We start from the raw sequence: 22,819 nt of genomic DNA, 5'->3' as shown, positions 1-22,819 counted from the left end.
CATAGTATGTTGGGTAGTTCGTCTTCCCATTTCCCTTTTTCTCCTTCCAGCCTTTTCTTCATGTTACCTATGAGGACTTTATTGCTTGACTGTGCCTGTCCGTTTTCTTGTGGGTACCTAGGTGTAGACGTGATGAGGGAGATGTTCCATTCCTTACAGAACTTTGTAGTCTTATTACTGATGAACTGGGATCCATTGTCTGTAATGATCTCTGCTGGTACCCCGAATCTGCTTAGGATGTTTCTTTTTATAAACGATATGACGTGCTTATCCTTGATTTCCTTGTAGGCTTCTGCTTCGATCCATTTTGAAAAGTAGTCAGTCATTGCTAAGAAGTATACTCTTTGTCCTGATGATGGAGGAAGTTTTACTATATCCATTCCCCACTTCATGAATGGCCAAGGTGTCAGTGTTGGATGTAGCTCTTCTGATGGCCTGTGTGTCAAGGGTGCGTGTTTCTGGCATGCTGGGCACCTCTTGGGGAATTCTGCTGCGTCCTTTCTCATGCTGTGCCAGTAGTATCCCATTCTAAGTGCTCTGTTGGCTAAATTCCTTCCTCCAGAATGATTTCCGCATTCTCCACTGTGTAAAGACTGTAAGACCTACTGTGCTTCCTTTTCTTCTAGGCATCGTAAGAAGGGGCCTGCTGCAGATTTCTTAAAGAGTACATTGCTGATTAGGCAGTACTTGGAGGCTTTTTGAGCAAGTGCTTGAGCTGCTACTTTCCCTGTTGGTTTCGTCATGTCCAAGAGGTACTCTTTAAGTGGTGTTGTCCAGCTGCTGCCTTCTTTCTCTGTAGGGTTTTCTTGAACTTTGTAGACGCTCACGGTCGATTCTTTCTCTATGGCTGGAGAGAGTACGTGCACTAGGGGGATAGCTCCAAATTCTTCTAGGTTGATGTTTGATCCCAAGTTTGCTAGTGCGTCTGCTTCAGTGTTCAAGTTTCTGGGTACCTGATCTATCTTGAATTCCTTGAATTCTTTAATGAGCTTCTTTGTGACTTCCAGGTAAGCTACCATCCTGGTATCCTTTGCTGCATATTCTCCGTTGACTTGATTTACCATGAGTAAGGAGTATGAAATTACCTCTAGATGTTGTATCTTCATGTCCTTTGCAATGGTTAATCCTGTGATTAGCGCTTCGTATTCAGCTTCATTATTGGTGGCTTTGAAGTTGCACCTTATTGCCTGTGCTATCTTGTCTCCTTGGGGTGATGTCAGTATTACTTCTAGGCCTACTCCGCGTATGTTCGCTGCGCCATCTGTGTGGAGTATCCACTTTTGTGTAGCTTTGGTTCCTATAGTGCCAATACTTCTTTTTGTGCTTCTTCCTCAAGAGTTGGGCTGAAGTCTGCTACGAAGTCTGCCAAGGCTTGTGATTTGATTGCAGTCCTGGGCTCGTACTATATATCGTACCTGCTCAGATGTAAGGCCCATTTCTCCATCCTTCCTGACATTTCGGGCTTTCTCATGATAGCTTTGATGGGTTAGTTGGTGCGTACTCGTATGGAGTGGCTTTCAAAGTATGGGCGTAACTTCACTGAAGCAGTAACTAAGGCTAAAATGATCTTCTCTAATGACGCATACCTCGTTTCCGCACTTAGTAGGGTTTTGCTTACGTAGTAGATTGGGAATTGCTCCTTGTCTTCTTCTCTTGTGAGGACTGCACTGATCGTCCCTTCAGACACTATGAGGTATAGCTGGAGCGGCTCTCCTTCCTTAGGCTTAGAGAGAATCAATGGGTTGGCCAAGTATTCTTTCAGGTTCTGAAATGCTTCGTCGTGCTCTTGTTCCCACTTGAATTCCTTATTCTTCTTCAATACTTCGTAAAAGGCTCTGTTCTTGTCCGAAGATTTTGAGATGAACCTATTCAACGCTGCAATTTTCCCTGTTAAGCTTTGTACATCCTTCTTCGACTTTGGTCGCTCTAGGTCTAGGATGGCTTTGACTTGGTCTGGGCTGGCTTCTATTCCTCTTTGCGTAACCATGTATCCTAATAACTTTCCTGACTATACTCCAAATGTGCATTTTGTGGGGTTAACTTCATGTCGTACTGCTTCAGGATGGAAAATGCTTCTCTAAGGTCTCTGACGTGATCTTCTGCCTTTTTGGACTTTACTACCATGTCGTCTATGTAGACCTCTATTGTATTCCCTATTTGCTCTTTGAACATCTTGTTCACCAACCTTTGATATGTTGCTCCTGCATTCTTCAATCCAAAAGGCATTACTTTGTAGCAGTATATTCCTTGACTGGTAATGAAAGCGGTTTTCTCTTGGTCATTCTTGTGCATGAGGATTTGATTGTAACCACTGTACGTGTACCGTCCATGAAGGATAGTAACTCATGTCCTGCTGTGGCGTCTACCATGGCATCAATATGAGGTAGAGGGAACGGGTCTTTTGGGCATGCCTTGTTGATATATGTGAATTCTATACAGATGCGCCATTTCCCGTTTTTCTTCCTGACTACTACTACATTAGCGACCCATTCCGGGTACTTTACTTCTCTGATCTTTCCAGTCTTCAATAGGTTCTGGATTTCCTCATTAATAATCTTGTTCCTTTATGGCGCAAATTTCCTTCTCTTCTGCTTTACTGGTGTATGTAGTGGATCTACATTCAGCTTGTGAGTAATTACGTCTGGAGGGATGCCTTTCATGTCTTCATGGGTCCAAGCGAATACATCTTTTTCCTCTTCTAGAAAGTCATATATTTGTTGTTTGAGTTCTGACTTCAATTCTGATCCTATTCTGACCTTTTGGTCTGGATGTTTGGGGTTCAACTAGACTTCTGTAGCTTCTTGTTCTTCTGCTATACTTAACTTTTCTTGGCCCAGCTGACCCTCTGATTGCTATGCTGAACTCTTTTCTGCAGATGCTGCTTTCAGTGCGATCTTGTAACATTCCTTGGCTTCTCTAGGATCTCCTCTGATTTCTTAAATACCCCACCTAGTAGGAAACTTAATGACTTGATGGTATGTAGAGGGGATGGTCTTCATCTCATGTATCCAAGGTCTGCCTAAGATCATATTGTACGAAGATAGAGTGTCAATCACTAGGAACTTGACATGTAGGTTGATTCCTTTTGCGTACGTGGCCAATGTAATCTCTCAACTTGTCTTCTTGGTTTCCCCACTGAATCCCACTAACATTGTTGACTTGTTGACGATGTTCTTTTCATTTATGTTCATATGTTTCAGAGTGTCAAGCATGATGATGTTTGCAGAGCTTCCATTGTCCACTAGGATTCGCTTGATCATGCAATTTCCAACTGGGAGTGAAATCACTAGGTCGTCATGATGGCCTTCTACTACATCTCTTTCTTCAAACATGATGGGAATGTCTATCTTGGATTTCTCCCTCTTGGCAGGTTGATCCTTATTACTCTCCTTTGCATGCCGCTTCGCTGCTGAATACGTTAAACCACATACTTCTGATCCTCCTGATATGAAACAGATGGTTTTGACAATGGAGGCGGAGGTGGAGGGCCTCCTTGCTTAGATTCTCTTTCCCTTCCTGAAGCTTTGGATTTATCTGACAGGAGTTCTTTGAGGTAGCCTTTTTTTAGCAGGTACGCAACTTCCTTTCTGAGCGCGACACATTCATCAGTAGTGTGACCGATATCTGAATGGAAATCACACCATCTGGACGGATCTTTCTTCTCTCCAGGCCTGTCACTCTTCGTGGGCCATTACACAGTATCTCCCATCTTATTTAAGGTCCTAATTACTCTTGCAGGGTTAACATTGAAGCAATACTCATGTAACTTAGGTGGGAGTTCAGGATCTTCCCTCCAGTCAGAAAATTCTTCTTCGACGGCATTGACTGATCCCTCCTCAAAGCGGGAACGCTGATACGGCTTGAATCAATGATCCCTTCTAGGAAAATTGTTGCTCCTTCTTGACTGGCGATCTAGCTCGGGAGTCTTTCTTGCATACGCATCTTCCTCAAATCTGACTTGAGCCATAGCTTTGGCTTGCACATCTTCAAAGGTTGTACAGGGATATTTGGTCAACTCCTTGTAGAGCTCACTATGATCTAGCAATCCTCTTCTGAATGCTTCGATTGTTGTGGGAGCATCACACTTATGTATTCCAATCTTCTCCCTATTGAACCTGTTAAGATAATCTCTCAGGGATTCACCATGTCTCTGCACGACACGGTACAGATCTGAAGACTGCTTTTCGATTTTTCTACTGCTAGCAAACTGGACCTTGAATAGGTTCACCATTCCTGCAAAAGATCGAATTGTCCCGTTATCTAAATTAATGAACCAAGTTAGAGTTGGACCTGATAGCGTGGCTCCAAAGCCTTTGCACATGATAGCCTCTTTGATGTCTGTATGGATTGAGCTTGTCATCATCTTCTGCTTGTAAAGGGATACATGCTCATCAGGGTCCGTTGTTCCATCATACATGGTCATATTGGGCGTGCTGAACCTCTTTGGCACCTCTACCATGGCGATCTCTTCTGAGAAGGGGGATTCTATATAGCCATCTGTTGCCTCTTCTTCCATGGGTTTCGGCATTTTAGGAATTTTGGCGATTTTGGCCTCGATTGTCTTGAGGTATTCCTTGACCATCCTTTCTACTTTCCCCTCTTCGGCTCCTTCCTGATTGTCCTTCTTGGGGGTCCCTGCATCCAAAAAGTCTAGATCCAGGGTTGTTTCCCTGTTGTTAGATCCTTTTTCCCCGTTAGGGGTGTGAAAGGTTCCGGACATGTCGAGCTGCATGGCTATACTTTCAGTGCTCTTTCTGTGTTAACGGTTTTAGATGCAACTGATTGTATTTGGCTGCGAAGGGCTTCATTTTGTTTGGTAAGGCTGGTGAGTTTGGCTTCAGTTTGGACTTTTTGAGCCAGTAGAGTTTCAATTTGGCTTTTCTACTGGTCTAAAGTTTGGCGGAATGCGTTCATTCCTTCATTAATTTCGGCGATAGTGAAGGGTACTGGTTGCCCAGTCATGGTGGTTGTCTTGGTTTTTTGGCGAATTGGTAGGTTAATTGATTATCAGCTCCACGGTGGGCGCCAAATTGTTTAGGCAAATCTCAATAAGGGCATCTAAGAATTTGCTAGGTTTGAGGGGTAATAACAATCATTCTACCAACAGCATATAAAATAACTAAGAACGATAATAAATCAATAAGTAATCAATAAGTAAGCAGTAAATACTCAATTATGTAAAGAAGATGAGTTTAGAGATACAATACTGAGTAAGGATAGGCCTCCTTGTTCAGTAGGGATGCAATTCCGTAGATAAAAGTAGAGCATATTGTTTATATTTAAGTATATGCGAACGTACATGAGTGTTAAAATGTCTAATTCTTCTTATTTATACCTAGGGATCTCTAGGGTTTACAAATATATTCAGAATCTCTTTGAAATGTATAAGATCTTCTTGATTTATCTTGTTTCCTGCTCTGTAGGTGTATTTTTGGCAAGTATCTCCTTGATTGATACGCTTGATGCTGCTTTCCTTGTTTATTTCAATCAAGTCGTTTTGCTTATTCTTGCTGATTTATTGGCCTTGGATTGGTGCCCTAAGTACAACAGGTCGTGTGATAATACGGGCCCAACATTCCTTTATTCCTAACCTTTTGATTAAGGCCCAAAAATATATTTTATACTCAATATCAAAAACATTCTAAATTATCAGTTTCATATATTGAATACACTCATCATGTGTAGGCTACATTCTTTCATTTTGCAAGATAAATACCGATCATAAACCAAATTAAATTATTGGTAACTTTAATTATTTAATCACGAGCAAGTATTTGTCTTTTGGTGTTTGAACACTAATTTAATTGGTAATGAAGTAACTAACTGAAAATTTGGGTGGTCCCATCAAAGAAAACTACAAATTTAACAAATATGGAGCATCTGTATCTATAACCAAATTTCTTTTTTTTTTTTTTTTGTTTGTACCTTTTCTAATTTAAATAATTGAAATCATATGTTGCTTACTTGCGTACCATAACATTTGTATTCATTTCAACTAATTCTTATTAATTCAAAAGGATGATTTTTTTATTTTTTTTATTTATTTATTATTTTTTTTATATTTTTTCATATAAATAGCACTGAGTCATGATTTTAAGTCATTTTCAGTTGTGGTAATGACAATTTTGAGCGGACATTTTCTTGCACCGCCACTTCATCCCTCACACTTACCTCATTCTTATCACTATTTCAAGTGTAACACACTTTCATTCTACTAACTTATGCACTGTAAGAATCTGTGCTTTATCGACTGTAATTTAACGACATTATAAGACCAATCTACGTAACTTGTTTTTATCCGTAAGTTAAAGTAACATAATATTTCGAAATATATTACTCCGTATATGTTTACGCCTTACGGGTTTAATTTACATTTTTATTTTTATTAATACGGTAATTAATTTTTGGAGAAATGGAGTATACGATGACATAAAATAGAGGAACAATTAAAAGATAGTGCTTCTTCATCCAGTTATAGGTGCAGAATTTGTGAGCTGATACATGCATTCTAACTTAGAATGATCCAACATTATTAGTAAATAATTACACATTTTCATCCAAATAATATGATCTTTTAATTTCAAAATGTATACAAAGTCTTGAAAATATGTAAACATCTATAGATCAAATTGGATAAGAAATGGAATAAAAAAAAAATTATATAAGGCCCTACAATAAGCTAGCCATGTCCAAAATAATGATCTCTAATTGTGATCATGTATAATAATTTTTAACAAAGAATTGAAATCTAAATTAATACATATCATCCTTTGATGATGATTATAATCCATTCTGAATAAATTAAAATATTTTTTGAAAAAATATCAACATTTAAAATAATGCTGACTTGTTTTTTGTGCACTTATAAGAATTTCAATTAGACAAATAATTACCATTAATAAGAAATTGAATTAAATTGTTTTTTTTTTTTTAATAATGAACCAAACCTTCACATCAGTAGTGGCAATCCACTAAAGCAGGCGAAGAGAAAACAAGCTGCTGCTGCTGCTGTTTCTGTTGTTGTTGTGGTGGTGGTGGTGGTGGCGAAGGTAGCTGTGATTGCTCATCATTAGGGAGATGTTTCGACTCGAAAACAAACTTTGATTCCCTTTGATGATCACCTGTATTATCCTCTGCTGGTGCAGGAAGGTTAAGATCCAAGTCAAGTGACAAAAGACTTGTACTGGTATTTCTGACAGGTGGTATCTTCATCGCTGTAGTAATCATCATTTCCTCAGACATTTCTGTGGCAGCAGCAGCAGGCGCCTGCTCGACGGATAAAGGTACTGCTCGTATAACTGGAGCAGCTGCAGCTCCCACAGCTGCAGACACGGGGCCTCGATGACGCCTCATGTGACCACCTAAGGCCTGTCCTGATGAAAACTCTGCCCCACAAATCGAACACTCGTGTACTCTGCCCTTGTTGTTGCTGTGATTGCTGGTTATGCCGTTGTTGTACAATGCTCGATTTGTCAGTTGAAGTGACAGCGAGGTGGAAGAAGTCACATTGTTATTGTTGTTATGTCTCGCGGCTTTAAATGGTGGTTCTTCATCATCTGACGAAAGCAGCAGATTGCTGTTATTGTTCCTGTTATTATTGTTAGTTGAAGTTATGACACTGGAAAAAATATTATTCGCTCTGCTTTTGTTGCTGTAATCTTCGTCTTTGTTCTTAGGCTTCTTATGGCTAGCACGGTGACCTCCAAGTGCTTGAAACGACGAAAACGTTTTCGCACACGTTTTGCACTCGTATACATAATAACCAGACTTCCCTGTTGTAGAAGGAGTCTCCATGAATTTCCGGCTAACAAATTTACTACTCCCATTGGCAGAACCAATGTTGTGATTATTGTTCGTTCTATACATTGGATGATCATCTACCAAAGAAAGTAGTGGCGGATGTTGTGGTGTAAGGTCACGAGAGTGGCCTTGCGCCAACAGGATAAGACAATTCGCCATGTCTTCCTCTTCCTCTGTAGTACTGGCTGCGGTTCCACTTCCACCCCCGTTAAAGTAGATATCATCGTCGTCTGAGGCGATGGTGGTGGTAGTGCCTGTTGTCATCTCCTCAGCGACGTTGTTGTTGCTACAAATATCGCTCCCTTCGTCGCTTTTATACGAAGTGTTTGTTGTGGTGGTGATCATGCGGAAAGGAATGGGAGATTGTGGCCTTTGCCTTTTAGTCCTCTTCCCTTTCACAATCGATTGCCCCGTCCCTACGTTGTTGTTGTTGTTATTATTATTGTTATTGTTATTGTTGTTGATTACTTCGTCCTGGCCATCCATATCTTGTATGTTGTTGGTGTCGGACCAATCGACGACACCACCTTCACCCAAACCACCACCGTACGTACCACCACTTAAGGTAGAATATAAAGGGAGAATTAATTAATTAATGAGAGTTAAGTATAAAAATGAAAAATTAAATAAAATGATGAAGAATAAAATGGGAAAAAAAGAGAGATATATCTAGTGAGAGAGGGTGGGAGAGATTGTTGGAGGATATAACAAAGTGATAGATTGATGGTGGTGGAGAAAGGTGTGGAGAAGGTGTGATTTATATATAGATAATTAAATGAGAATTTTTTGGAAAATATGAGAGGAGGAGGAGTGGGCTAAGGAGTCAAATTAGACACCTTATTTGGTAGCTAAGAGACAGTAAAAAAATAGCAATTTTTTATTTAATTATTTTTTTATAAAAAAAGAAAAAGCAAAGAAAAAAATAAAGAAAGAATGTGAATTAGTCCGCAAATCTATGAAAGTGGATTTGTTTCATGTTTTTAGCAAAAATTTAGAGGCTAAGTAAGAAGCGAATTAAGTAAAAGAGCAAAAATAAAGAGAGGTTAAGAACGAATTAATAAATTAAACTAAAAAGAACAAGATATTATGTGAGAATAAGCATAATTAAGACATAATTAGGTACGGTTTTGATTAGAGGAGGAGAGATATGAGTGCAACAAACACCCCCATTACTTCTCCTTGATGTTTTTTTTTTCTTCTTTGTTGTTGTTGGATTAATATTTGCTACAAATGATTGGAGTGCAAGCCTGGAACCCACGGAATCTGCGGTGCCCCACTGGCCTTTTTCCTCTACTATTCTTTCTGTTTTCCTATTGAGCAGATTTTGTTACCTATGTTGTACACATACTTGTGTAAGAATGTTGGATGACACTATTTATCTTTCTAGTTAGCGTGTCAAAAATGACTCATTAGTTAAATGGTTTAATATAATTTTGATTTAGAGTAAAGTTTTACCATTTAAAATTCAGTTTAATCATAACATGAGAAACTCGTAAACTAACAGATTAAAGATATTAATTGCGGAGAACTGTTCAGGCCAGCTGGTGTACAGAAAGAAGTGTGTTACGAGTAGAAAATAAATCAGAATCAACATAAAAACGAGAGGAGACAATTGGGGAAAAAGTGGAGGAATTTATGAAGTTCTATCCATATCATGCAAAATTGTCACTTCTCTTCCCTTTTTACTTGGCTTCATGTCTTCGGTTTCCTTACTCAAGAAAGTTTTTTTTTCAGATCTTTGCCTTATGTATCATGATTTTAGTTAAATGCACCGTGTGTCAAAAATATGCTTAAGTATTAAGCCTGACCGAACACGCTACAGGACAACTTTGTACTTCTTAAACCGCTTTGTCTTGATTCAATAAGTTGTATGAGACACCCCTAGAAAAACACGATGCATGTTCACAATTAATCTGTTTTATTTTTGTGTTACTAATGTTATCTAATCCATCATTTAAAATGGCATAATGGATGTTCGAAAAAAAAAACATTCATATCAACTAGAAATTGTTATATATACCCGGGTGCATGGTGCACCCAAGGTGTGCACAATATGATGCACCCAAATTAAATAACCTTAGGTGCACCCTAACAAGATGCATGTTCACAAATAATATTACAAAAAAGAGTCTTGGGACCTCAAACTATACATGCATTCACTAAACAATATACCCCTAAGGTGTTCGCTTTTCCAAGTTGTGCCCCTCCCTTTGAAAAGTTCCACGATGTAACCTCAAGGTCCCACAAGTGATTACGTTGTAACACTACTTTCATCCCTCCGTTACAACTTTCCGTTAGTTTAATTTTTCCATTGATGTAAGTTGGACGGGTTAAGTTTGGAGGAAATTTTAGCGGAAGGCCACAAGCACAGTATTCCACCCTCCTCCTTAAATAACCCTTCTTCTTCTTTTCTGTTTTCGAATTTCTTCAGCTATGGTTCGATTTTTTTTTCGAATTTCTCCACCTAGCAGTTTTTCTCACGCATGCACCATGTCAAGTTCTCGATCTTCTTTTCAATCCAAATCGAGTTGTGCGCTTCAATTTTCGCCTCCACGTTGTTGTTGCAATTCTCCTAAATTAGCGAAGATCAAGATATCAACAACCAATCGCAACCCAGGGAAAGCTTTCTTTAAGTCCAATGGCTTTGGTTTCTTCAAATGGTTGGATGAAGGTGATATTCAAGGGTTGGGCAGTATGTAGACCGGTGATGTTGCACATGTTGTTGACAAATTAGTTGATTTGATTAGTTACTTTAAAGATATAGTTAAAATAGGGGTTTTATGTATATCATGTTGTTGGTGATTATCTTGATTAAAGTTGGGTAAATTGATAGGATTGGTGTAGTAGAAAAAAAAAATAGCTTTATCATGTAACAACATTTGATCCTGTATGAAGTTTATTGTTGTTGTCTAAGAAATATTTGGGCTTGATTCTCAAATAATGTTCATCATTTATATTATACGATCCAATTAAGATATGAAAATTGAAGGAGAACTATTTCATAGCTTAAGATAATATCAGTTTCATCACCATTTGTTACACCCAAAAAATTATCACTCGAACATAATTACATAATAATCAATTCCAAAAAAATTAACCCCTTCCTACTTAATTAAATGTTAATTAACCCAAAATGTAAACTCTATCACAGTAGAATTTGTTAAACACAAAAAATCCAATTTAATTTTATGCAAAAGATCATAAGATTTTTGATAAAATCAGAGCATGGGAAGCCTCTTCAATATTTTCCTTATTTTTATTGGGCTGATGTAGCCTTCCTCATTGTTTGTTGCTGCTGTAGTGGTTGGTTCAGGTTGACTGAAAGCTTCTGCAAGGAATGTTGCTTTTCTGCTTTCGGTTCTTGAATTGGTAGTTGAATGCACAGGTTGGCTTGAGTAGCCTCTGGGAACATGTTGTAGGGAAAATGCTTGACTGACCATCATTTAAATCAATTAGGTTCCCATTATCTGCATGTTGTAAGTTGTGTTGCCTTAAGCTCTTTCTTGCCTTGGTTGCTTATTTGGTCTTGAACAAACCTGATTTCTCTTGCATATTCTTCTTAGTAGGTCCACCTTTGCAAGTCAAGGTGCTATGTCCAAACTACCTACAGTTCCCACATTGGACAATTGAGCTCCTCTCTCATTCTGTTCCTAGAAGGTATGTCTACAATTCTTTTCATAGGTAGGGGGGATCAATTTAGGAACATTTAGGTCAGGCCAATGTTGTGGATCGGGTATGGGCAAGATATTGCCTTTGTAATCTGCCTTGTACCTAGAAACAGAGTACCATTCACTAACAAAATCCAAAGGGTCTTTCCCAGCATAAAGTATAGCTCTTACTCCATGCCTGCATGGAATTCCACAAATTTTCCACCTACCACAAACACAACTCTTAGTGTTTAGAGAAACAGGTAGCATGCTTCTCCCATATGATATCCCATAGTCTCTCCTCCCTGATGGATATGCATGACAAAGTCTTGACTCTCTTCTTAGAACTCTAACTCTGATCTTTCCCTAATGTTTGGACACACTTCCTCATCTTTCCATTGCTCTGACAGTTGATGTCTTGTGGCATGTCTGACCATAGCAATTCTTCTAACACCTGCACATACATAGAAACACTACTTGAACATGACAAATTGTAAACCACAATGCATTAAGTTAAAGTTAGTGGTATTTTTGTACCTTCTAGTAAAGTTAAAATAGGGTATGTACATGCACATAATAGCTTGAAATTGTAGGCCAGTAGACTACCAAGCCATAATTTGAATCAAGCTTACACAATAATTCCATCTCCAAATAATTCATTAAGGTTATATTTAATTTATACATTGTTAAATTGTTAATTAAAAGTAAGAAATTATTCAAGAAATTTCAAATAACATTATATTTTGGGATGAATTTACATACTTGTACATAGTATTACTTTTATTTCTACAAAATAATTTATGTGATACGAGAAAAAAAAAAAAAAAAAAATTGGAAGAAGGGATACATTTTCAGATACCCAATAATTTTTTTATAGGGCTTGAGTCACCCACCTTGTTAGGCCACATGTACACTCCATTTCACATTTGTATGATTTTGTCTGATTTAGGCTTAGCCCACACAAATTTGATTTTGGACACCTTCGTAAAGAGCCTCATATAAATTGAAGTGTGTTTTTACTTAAAACAAAATCTTCTCTTTCTTATTCTTTTCATATGTGACTTGGGACTGCATACCTTAACAATATTTTGAAGGATGTATTTCTTCGTCGTGTGCAATTACTAGATGTATAAATGAACCAAATTATGGAGATAATTAAGTTTGTACATTTGGGTCGTCGTTATATCATAGCTAGAGGTATTAACGATCTTTGGGTTAGTAAAATAGGCCAAAGCCCAATTGGAAGAATCCTATAAGGTCACACAAAGGGCCTAGATTTAGCACGAGATGATGAGGCCCAAGATGGGCCTCATCACCTAGTATGGCCGGCCATATGGAGGAATAAGGAGGGTTTTGGGCCTCGTGACTTAGTCTAATTATAATGTGATTATATAGACTAAGTGCCTAGGGTTTTCATGCATTGCAATTCAGTGATCATTTTATTAAACCCTAATTAGCAAACACGAGCCCAACCCCTCTCAAACTCCCTCTCTCTCACGGCTCTCTCCTCCTTCCTCCGCGCCAGTGTGGTGGTTCGTGGTGGTCTATTCAGTCCATTAAAGGTGGTGATCGTTGTTTTCCTCTTACATTCGACCAATCTAGTATTGGTGAATGGCTCGTTCGAAGCTCGTGGACTAAGTAGAGGAGCAACACTTAGGGCTGTATTCTTTCCCTGATTTGCCAGTCAATTTGTTTAGTGTAATTCACGCTTCAGAGGTAAGATTATGTGTCTTGTGTGTTATGCATACGATGCATATGATCTTGGGATTAGGTGCTTTATGAATATGATTCATGTTTTTGCTTTATATTACCTATAAACTCCTACAAATTTACCTTCCAAGTTTGTATGTAGTTGGGAATCCATTTAGAACACTTTGAGGGTCTGGATCCGGGCAAAAAAAAAATCGTGATATTTGAGATCCAAGCTAGATTATTCTTTGATCTCCGCGATCTCTTACCTTAAAATATAATAATAGCATCATCCAACTTACTTAACTCACTATAGCTAGTTACCACACCACCACTCTCCCCTCCCCCGACCCTAAGACCAGAGTGATCCGCTATACACCAACATCCGACCACCGCCGTTGCAGTACTAAGGACTACATGCTATAGCTAGTGAGAGCATCAACACTCGTTGTATAATTTTATACCACGGTGTAAGTATTCATCCAAAATATGATAATTTTTACTACAATGGTGGTGTAAAAGTATACCATGGAATGGTATATACCATCCCATGGTGAACATTTGCTTTGGTCCCTGTGTAACATAAACCAACCAGGTCACGCCATGTGGCCTGGTTATCATGCATCTTTTATATTTTTTTTCAATTGCAGTTTAAGAAAAAATTATAAAGTAAATAATTATGAAAAAATTACCATTGTTCATAATTTTTCAAGACCTACACATAGACACCCATATTGATATGGTTTTATATATTTTTTCAAATTCGCTTTTTACTACCTAAACTAGTGTTTAAGCCCGGGCGATGCCCCGAGTCGATACGTTAAATATTAATGTATTATAGTTTTTGTGTATTATATTTTATGTCGTAGATGCATTTTACTTTTTTATATATTTTATGTCCATAATAATGTAAAAACCTTTTATTTTAGATTTAATCTAAGAAAAAAAAAAAGTCATGTAAAATTACAAATAGAAACACTCTCGTGGTCTACATTAACTATATTTAAGAAGAATAAATTAACTATATTATCAGATAGCAAAGTAGGTATGACTTCTTATGCATTTTCTTATGGACCCATTTCCGATTCTTGATAAAAACAATCAACGCCTTTTAATAGATAGATAGTACATAGATTTTATATCCCTATAAGTCTAATTGTTTCACTCATTTGATGTATAAAATTAAAACTAGTGTGTAGCCCGGGCGACTGGGCGTGGCACCGGGTTACCAACTTTTAAATATATATAATGACATAATGTTGGTAAAAAAAAGACTTAACATTGTCTTGATTTTTTGAATCTATTCGGTTTTATTAATTTTTTTCTACGTTATATAATAATTTTTTTTTTATCCTCTTTATGTGTTTACTTAAACATATATTAATTTATGTGTGTATAAATGACATGAGTTACTATTGGCTAAGATGGTAAGAATGTGATCTCATATACATATACATGAGGTCACATGTTTGAATAATCTTGATAGTGATATGAAGAGAGAGAAAGTGTGGTGGTAAAAAAATTTTATACCATGGGTGGAGTGATTTTTAGAAAAAGTATATTGTATTGTGGTATAAATGAGGTGGAGGAGTGAGAAAGTGCTAGAGAGAGAGGTATGGTATAAATTTATATACCATGAGTGATGATGGTCTGACTCACTACCAACGGTGTGAAGGCTAGTGACATGTTTAACATACATAGGCACATAGCTATAGAGGAATTTTAAAGGGAGGAATGTTAGGTATTTAGAGCACTCTCACTCATGGGCATTTTTTTGCCCATGAGGAGAATTTAATGAAAAAAAATAAAATTTTGGCTTCCCACTCATGAGCATTAGAAAAAATGCCCATGAGGAAATCCTCAAATGCCCATAGCAATATAATGGCAAAAATTCATTGCTACAGTAGTGTGGGCCATGGTACCAAATCAGAAAAAAAAAAAAAGCTACACATATTAAAAATAATGTAATGATAGTAATATTTTAGGAGAGAGAAAAAATAGGAGAGAGAGTGGTGTGGGTTTTTTTATTAGCCCATGAATGTCTGAGAAGTTTTAGAAAAAAAATGCCCATGAAAAAAAGTGGAAAAGAGGAGTGAGAAAGTGGGTAGAGAGATAATGTCATTTTTTTTTATTTGCCCATGAATGAGAGTGGTCTTAGAAATGCATAACAAAGAGTATTCATGTAATTATGCATATGTACAAACGAATAAATATTCTGATATCATTGGATGATCAAATGGTACCATTGAATATACAGTGATACTATATGTGCACATAATGGTATTATATATGCATTCAGTTGTACTAAATTTATGCGTAAATAGTACCACCGGGGATTCAATGGTACTATATAAACTTTCAGTGGAACAATCAGCATGTGGTCCCCCATCACGTGATACAATCCGATCAAAAAATAGGTGTGGTCCACCTACATGCCTCTCTCTTCCTATCTCTCTCCTCTTTTCTCTCTCTACCATGTGTTTTTATAATATTTTAATCAATGTTATGCATTAGTAAATGCATAACTTTTCTTCATTTCTAGTTTCTCCATAGCTATATGCATGGTGCGTTTATTATTTCCATAAAAAGAATAATTTTTTTTTTTTTTTTGAAAAACATAAAAAGAATAATATTGATCACATTTTTTTTTCTCAAGGAGTCGTAAAAGTCAAATTGGTAAAAATAATTTGTGATGGAGAAAGTATAAGGATTGTCTAAATCGATACAACAATCTTAAAGTTGTCTGCTTTGCCTATTGCAAATCTTTATATACACTCAAAAAGTGTCTAATGGGAATGTATAAGAATATTCATCAGATTGTTATATTATGATATTTATGAATGCTACGGCTAAGGCACTACTCTATTGCAACTGTAATGTCTCTATGATCATTCATGGGTCACCAAGTGTGGAGTGCAAGTCTACAATCAATCTCGCAATGCTTATTTATTTATTTTATTTTATTTATATATTTAATTAAGAAAAATGAAATATTAGAGAACTCTCATCACAAGGGGAAATCCTAATTAATGCAATGAAAAAAAAAAATAGAAACTACACTAGATTTCAAGGAACAATACTTTTCAAACTAAGGCTTTGTTTAATTCACCTTATTTTTACTTATTTTAGAAAAAAAATAAGTACAGATCATATCAGAAAAAATGAGTTCAGATCAGATCATCATTTTATCTGCAGTTTTTTATCGCTAAATATCTATAATTTCGTAATGAAAAAAATTATGAAAATCACATATTAATAAAATGCACATTTTTACGAATCTAGCAAGACCCCCACTAGCTAGATATATTTTTCCGTATAGATTATCGTATATATAAGGTCAAAGTTTGATCAAGTCTGACATTCAGAGCAGATCAATCTAGACCAGATCAGATAAACAAAAAATAAGGTGAACTAAACAAGCCCTAAGTGATTGCCAACTTTTGCTATCTAATCTACTGCAATGATGTCGCAACATTAGTTGTTTCAAATTTTCATGTTTTCGATGAATTGAAGAGGAAATTAAACTTTTTATATATGTACACATTATTTATCATTAAAATTTAGACTTTTTTTATAATTACAATTGGTAAATTGAAATCTTCATTTATTTTTTTTTTGGATTGAAGTAGAATAACTTAATAATGGTCTTAACCAAACTTGTGAATTAATCAAATTTGTCTTTTCTGTTATTTGTTGACTTGTGTTAGTTGTGTATTATTCATCTCATCCTGTATTCTTGTCAACTTACAATAGGGGCTAGCTAGTAGCTACAAGTATATACTGTTCTATATCCCATAAACAAATAGATTAAACATGCAACAAGACAGCGTTACTTCATGATACTCAACCCGTCAACTGCATCATTCCTCATGTACCAAAGACAAACTAATTAAGGTACGTAGTGTTTCTAAACTTGAATTTTAATTATCCGAACGTACCTTTTTTTTTTTTAATTCATTTATATTCTATCATATATTAAGTGAAAACTGACAAATGGGATAACATTCAATCAAATGAAAAAGTTACTTTGTAAAGACTATGTTTTACTAGATTATTTTTGTGGATATAACGATCGAATAATTAAGAATACTAATTATAATTTCCTTTTTGCATTGTGGCATGAAGCATGTAATGCACCAATCATATTTAGCCATATGCTAGAATTCTACTAGCTAAAACTTCTTATATGTATGACTTTAATAATTATGACCTTAAATTAAGCATTTCTTATTACAAAGTTTTTTTTTTTTTTAACAAAATAATTTCTTCCAGTAATACAAATAATAATTATCACTCATTATATTCACAAATGAAAAAAATGAAAAAAGAAAGATGGAGTAGTACTTAGTAGTAACTGGCCTGGGACCACGAACCATGTCAAACATATTGCCATATAACGTGGGAACCGATATAATTGGTCCCTCAATTATGCCATAAAAATTATTTTATATAAATTTATACAAAAAAAGAAAAAAAAAAAAAAGGTAGTGTGATTGAGTTGCTGATCGAATTAGGCAACTTAGTGGAGAACTACGTACTCAGTACAAGTCCAAGCTAAGCTAAGTAGTGCAATTGCGCACTCTTGCTTAATTGCCTGATTCTTCTCTACTTAGCTTAGCTGTTCAGTACACTTGTCTTGTACTCTCTCCATACATGACATTTTCAACAATATACACTGCCCTAATTAAATGTATTTATGGGTTGATAAAAATAATGCACTAAGATACTTGTATAGTGGATTGCATTTCTGTTTATTTTGATTCCATTCAACCATATTTCTAATTCATTTGGATATTAACTTAATCAAGACAATTTATATGTATGCATGCATGTCTTCTAACCAACTACAAGGGTCGTCTCATCTTCACGTACTCTACCAAGGTGTGATATATAGTGAATAATTAGGGTGAAAGTGAAAATGACTTACCTATTTTGTGAGTTGGTACTTCAATATGTCACATTTTGAAATTGTAAATTGAAATATTCTTTTTTTTTTAAGCCGCATCTCATATATAATCTTGATTGACTATGCACATAAGTTAGACTGTTAGTACAATCACGATAAGCTAATATTTATAACTGGCATGTAGTTAGATTGGACAATGTATTCTAGTTAATAAATTATACTCCGTAGTTATTAATTGATATTTCAAACCAAGATAATATGGAATATTTGATACTTGATCTGTCTAGAATCAATCAATATAGCGCAGCCTTCACACTTTCCTTTTAAAATTATATTGAATAAATTTTTTTTTTTTTTTTTTTTTGGAGCAAGAGTAAATAAATTTCATATAATGAAAAATTTAGTAAGAGACTAAAACTGAACATCTTAATTAGTAAAGTTGAGTGTTATGGAGAGTAGTAATACCAAAAAGTACTTCTATGTAATTAGAAAATTTGCTCTTGGAAAGCCGGCCAATGAATTATTTGAAAATTTTCTATAGATTTTGGATCTCATTATCAACTACAATAATGATGAGTGAAATAGTTGGGTTGACCAAATGGTGTAATAGTTCTATTGGCATGCATGTACTCATGAAGTAATACTATACTCTAAGAACTTGAAACTTTTTGGCAAGTCAATTATAAGTAGAAAATGATTGGATAGAATAAAAGTTGTGTAAGCCATGTATTAATTTAAATATGATCATCTTATATTATTTATAAAATTAAAATATGATCAAATAATTAACAAGAACGTAGCTTAGGGGGGCAAAGAGGAACATCTCAATCGTGGGTCCCCCATCTTACTGTCCCATCTTCTTTCTCAACTTATAGAAAATTTCCACCTGTCTATCTATGTCAGCAAATAAATAGTAAAATAAATAAATAAATTAGATTATTACAACTAGTTAAGATGAACAAGTAGTGGGGCAACTAGTAGAGTGATCTTGAAAGCGATTTGTGAGAGCAAGTACGAGCAAGTAAGTGGCATGAGTGTCCACTGAATCTAATTAACCTAATTAATATTCCCTTAATTATTATTAGTATTATTTTAGCAATTTGCCCTTTTTCCTTCTTAAGTCACCATTACAAGAAATTATGAATTGATAATTTATATTCAGGGGCCGTTTGGTTCGCACGAGGGAATCGGAATGGAATGAACAAAGGGAAAGAAGAAGAATGGAATGAAAATACCCTTTTTTTTGCTTTGTTGTTTGTTTTTAAAACAAGGGAATCAATCCCACCACCACACCACCACAGCCACCACCACCACAGCCACCACACCACCACACAATTCATATGGTTTTCATCATTCCCAGCCACGAAACCCCTCGCCGGCCCTCCCTCTCCCCTCGTCGGCTCTCCCCCTCCCCTCGCCGCCCTTCGCAAACTCTCCCCCACCACTCGCTGGGCCCAAAACGATGAATCTCACCCTCGAAAAACCTCCCTTAGGGTTTTCGGAGGTTTTTCGAGGTAGGGGAGGGGTTTTTGGGCGGCGAGGGGAGGGGGTTTTGAGCGGCGCGCGTTTATCGGTGGGCGGCGAGGGGAGGGGAAGGGGTGGCTAGGGTTTTGCGGGTGGTGGGAGAGAGATCGGGGCTAGGGGTTTTGCGGGGCTAGGGGTGGTTTTTGCGTGGGAGGGGAGGGCGGCGAGGCTTGGGGGAGGGGTGGCGGTGGTCGGGGTAGTGGCGGCGGTGGTCGGGGTAGGGGCGGCGGTGGTCGGGCTGGTTTTCCGATGGTGTTGGTAGGTGTGAAGGTGGTGATGGGGTGGTGTGAAGGTGGGTAGGGAAAGGGAATGGGAAAGTCTAGGGGGGGTGGGGAATGGAGTTGGAAGGAATTGGGGTAATGGGGAGGGTAATGGGAATGATTAAAAGTGCTAAACAAACATCAACAAAGGGAATGGGGCCAGTTGATTCCCATTCCCTTTCCTGATTACCCCCAACCAAACGGCCCCTCAATAGTTTGGAGATTGTATGAAGAGTTGAGTAATTAATACATACTGTAATACTCTGTAATGAAATTTATAAAATTGTTACAAAGATTTTTAGCTAATAGTCTTCAACTTTAATTAGCTTATTTTAAAACAACATGCTTTAACCCTTAATCTTGTATAACTTCATGTAGAATAATTTCAAAGAAAATCAAGTTAACTAAATAAAGCCATAATACGGAGTATTATGCCACCACATGTTTTTAAGCACCCAAAAATAAATAAAAATCGAAAGATTCTCCAAACAAATTAAAAACTTTGTCGAACCGGTGTGTGGCCGGCTCAGATCAACTTGTTCGGTTGTCACAAGCCCCGATCGACCTCTAATCCCCGAATCCACTCTATCATCAATAGATAAGAGTACACATAGGTTTTGTTCTCTCGCTTGTGTTGCTATTTGCTCACAAGCCCTTTCTACACTTGCTTGGCTAGCACCCTTGTAAACGCGAGCTCACCGCATGCATTTGGTGTCATGCATTTGGTGTCAAAACTCTCATGCTGAGAGTTATAATTCACAGTAACATGAAATCAAATTCTAAGCAAAATTAGTACACAACATTGATTATTTTGAGGGTTTTTTTTTTATCAACTTATCTTGGTAGACCCAGTCTTGGTCTCTGTTAGACGACTTAGACCCAAACGGCCAAACCCTAGTCCCCTGAGCACAAAAACCTAGATCTATTGGGTCTCCAGACTCTAAATAATGAATCAGAGTAAGTGAGTAACCACTAACCAGTCTAGTTCAAGTTTTTTTCTTGGGCCAATTGACATCTCTAAATTTTTTATTTTTTTAAAAAATAAAAAATAAAAATTGACATCCCTAATCTAGAGGAAAATATTAGTACTAAATTGCGTAGATGCATACCCAACTTATGTGCCATTTAATCACCCCAATTTTTAGGCCAAAAAGAATAAGTGGAGATGAGCTTTTTGAGACAGAAACTGGATTTTATAGCTTTGTCTTCTTTCAAATTTTCAGTTTCAGACTTTCAGGTGTAACAAAATAACAAGCTAACAGCTATGTCAGCAAAAAAACAATCTCCAAGTCATGGGTTCATGGTGCAATTAACCTGAAAAATGAGCAAACATCATATTATAGCAAAGCAAAGGATACACAACACCAGCAAGTATACAGGTGATAACTAACTGTACATGCGCTACCTAATAAATTTACATCAATATTCATATCTGCCTAATGGAATTCACTAGTACTAAAAGACTAATGACAAAATGTTGTAGTCAGGTTCACTAATTGATTAAAGCTTAATCAAGTTCTATAATATCGATCTTGGAGCAACCACTGCTAGCCTTAGCAGAACCATCCTCCTGATGGTGCATCTGTGTGATCAAAGGCTCGCATATGCTTTTAAACTTTTCTATTTTCTCTTCGAACTTAACAGCTTCAGCAAGCAAATAGTTCCACTCCAGCCACTGGGTTATTTTCTCAATGGCGTTAACTAATTTTCTTTTATCCTTGTTATTCATCTTCTTTCCACTACTGCTTAAGGTTCCCTTTACCTCGTATACATAATTTTCCAATTTGTTCTTAAGTAAGGCTGCCTTCTTACGCTCCTCATCCTCAACCTTGTACTTTTGGGCAGTCTTCTTCATCTTGTCAATCGACTCCTTTGATAACCTCCCACTATGATTGGTAATGGTGATTTGGTTCTTGTTGTTAGTGCCAACAAGCTCTGCAGACACTGTTAAGATGCCATCAATATCGATGTTAAACCAGACATCAATCTGAGGGACGCCTTGAGGTGCTGGAGGAATGTTATGCAGGGAAAATACATGTGGGTCTCTCACCCTTCAAATATCGGAAAATCTACCATTAAGTGGTTGTCAAACGCAGTAGTAACTTTGCCGATCATCTTTGTTGGGACAGGTGTATTCCGGGGAATTATTACTTGCATTTCACCAGAGTATAATTGAATACCAAGGGACAAAGGTGTAACATCCATAAGCACAGGGTTCTAAATTTAAATTTATACCAACCAAGATTGCAGCATGGAATGCAGCTCCACATGCCACGGCCTCATCCGGGTTAATACTTTTACAAAGCTCCTTTCCATCAAAAAAACTCTTGCAATAGTTGCTGAATCTTTGGTATTCGAGTTGATCCACCCACAAGAACAACATCATGAATTTCACTCTTTTCCATCTTGGCATCTCTCAAACACATTTGAACAGGTAACATACAATCTTGGAACAATTCCTTGTTCATCTTTTCAAATCGTGCACGAGTTATGCTACAAGAGAAATCTACTGCCTCAAAAAGGCAATCAACCTCAATAGTAGTCTCAGTAGTTGAAGAGAGGAGTCACTAAGACTTCTCACAAGCAGCTCTTAGCCTTCCAACAGCCCTGCGATTGGCACTTATATCTTTGTTGTGTTTCCTCTCAAACTCGGCAATGAAATGACTCAATAATCTATTGTCAAAATCTCTTCCACCAAGGTGGGTATCACCACTTACTTCGAAAACACCCTTCTTGATTGAGACCAAAGAGACATCAAAAGTTCCACCACCAAGGTCAAAAACCAAAATATTCTTTGTTGCATCATTGCTAGTACCTTGCCTATCAAGAACATAAGCAATGGCAGCTGCTGTTGGCTCGTTAATAATCCTCATAACATTCAGGCCAGCAATAACACCAGCATCTTTAGTTGCTTGTCGTTGGGCATCATTAAAGTAGGCAGGAACGGTAACAACAACATTCTTAACTTCTGAACCAAGATATGTCTCTAATAT

At 36.9% G+C, this 22,819-nt stretch overlaps 2 protein-coding genes and 1 pseudogene across 2 annotated transcripts; all 3 read right to left on the bottom strand.

Annotated features, from left to right (window-relative positions):
- Positions 1-602: 602 nt before the first annotated feature.
- Positions 603-1,064, bottom strand: LOC145640278 (uncharacterized). The gene has a single exon (XM_081691578.1). The coding sequence runs from the start codon at positions 1,062-1,064 to the stop codon at positions 603-605; it is 462 nt and encodes a 153-aa protein (XP_081547704.1).
- Positions 1,065-6,889: 5,825 nt separating this feature from the next.
- LOC145637890 (uncharacterized) lies at positions 6,890-8,749 on the bottom strand. The gene has a single exon (XM_081688894.1). The coding sequence runs from the start codon at positions 8,284-8,286 to the stop codon at positions 6,955-6,957; it is 1,332 nt and encodes a 443-aa protein (XP_081545020.1). The 5' UTR covers positions 8,287-8,749; the 3' UTR covers positions 6,890-6,954.
- Positions 8,750-21,333: 12,584 nt separating this feature from the next.
- LOC145640277 (heat shock 70 kDa protein 1 pseudogene) lies at positions 21,334-22,239 on the bottom strand (annotated as a pseudogene).
- Positions 22,240-22,819: the final 580 nt, after the last annotated feature.

The sequence above is a fragment of the Chenopodium album genome, chromosome 7 (genome assembly GCF_948465745.1).
Source record: "Chenopodium album chromosome 7, dcCheAlbu1.1, whole genome shotgun sequence".
Classification (NCBI taxonomy): domain Eukaryota; kingdom Viridiplantae; phylum Streptophyta; class Magnoliopsida; order Caryophyllales; family Amaranthaceae; genus Chenopodium; species Chenopodium album.
This window is presented reverse-complemented; position numbering and strand designations above follow the sequence as displayed.

Bases quoted from the DNA above. Each gene is read 5' to 3' on its own strand.
- LOC145640278 (XM_081691578.1), bottom strand. From the start codon at position 1,064: ATGGTAAATCAAGTCAACGGAGAATATGCAGCAAAGGATACCAGGATG.
- LOC145637890 (XM_081688894.1), bottom strand. From the start codon at position 8,286: ATGGATGGCCAGGACGAAGTAATCAACAACAATAACAATAACAATAAT.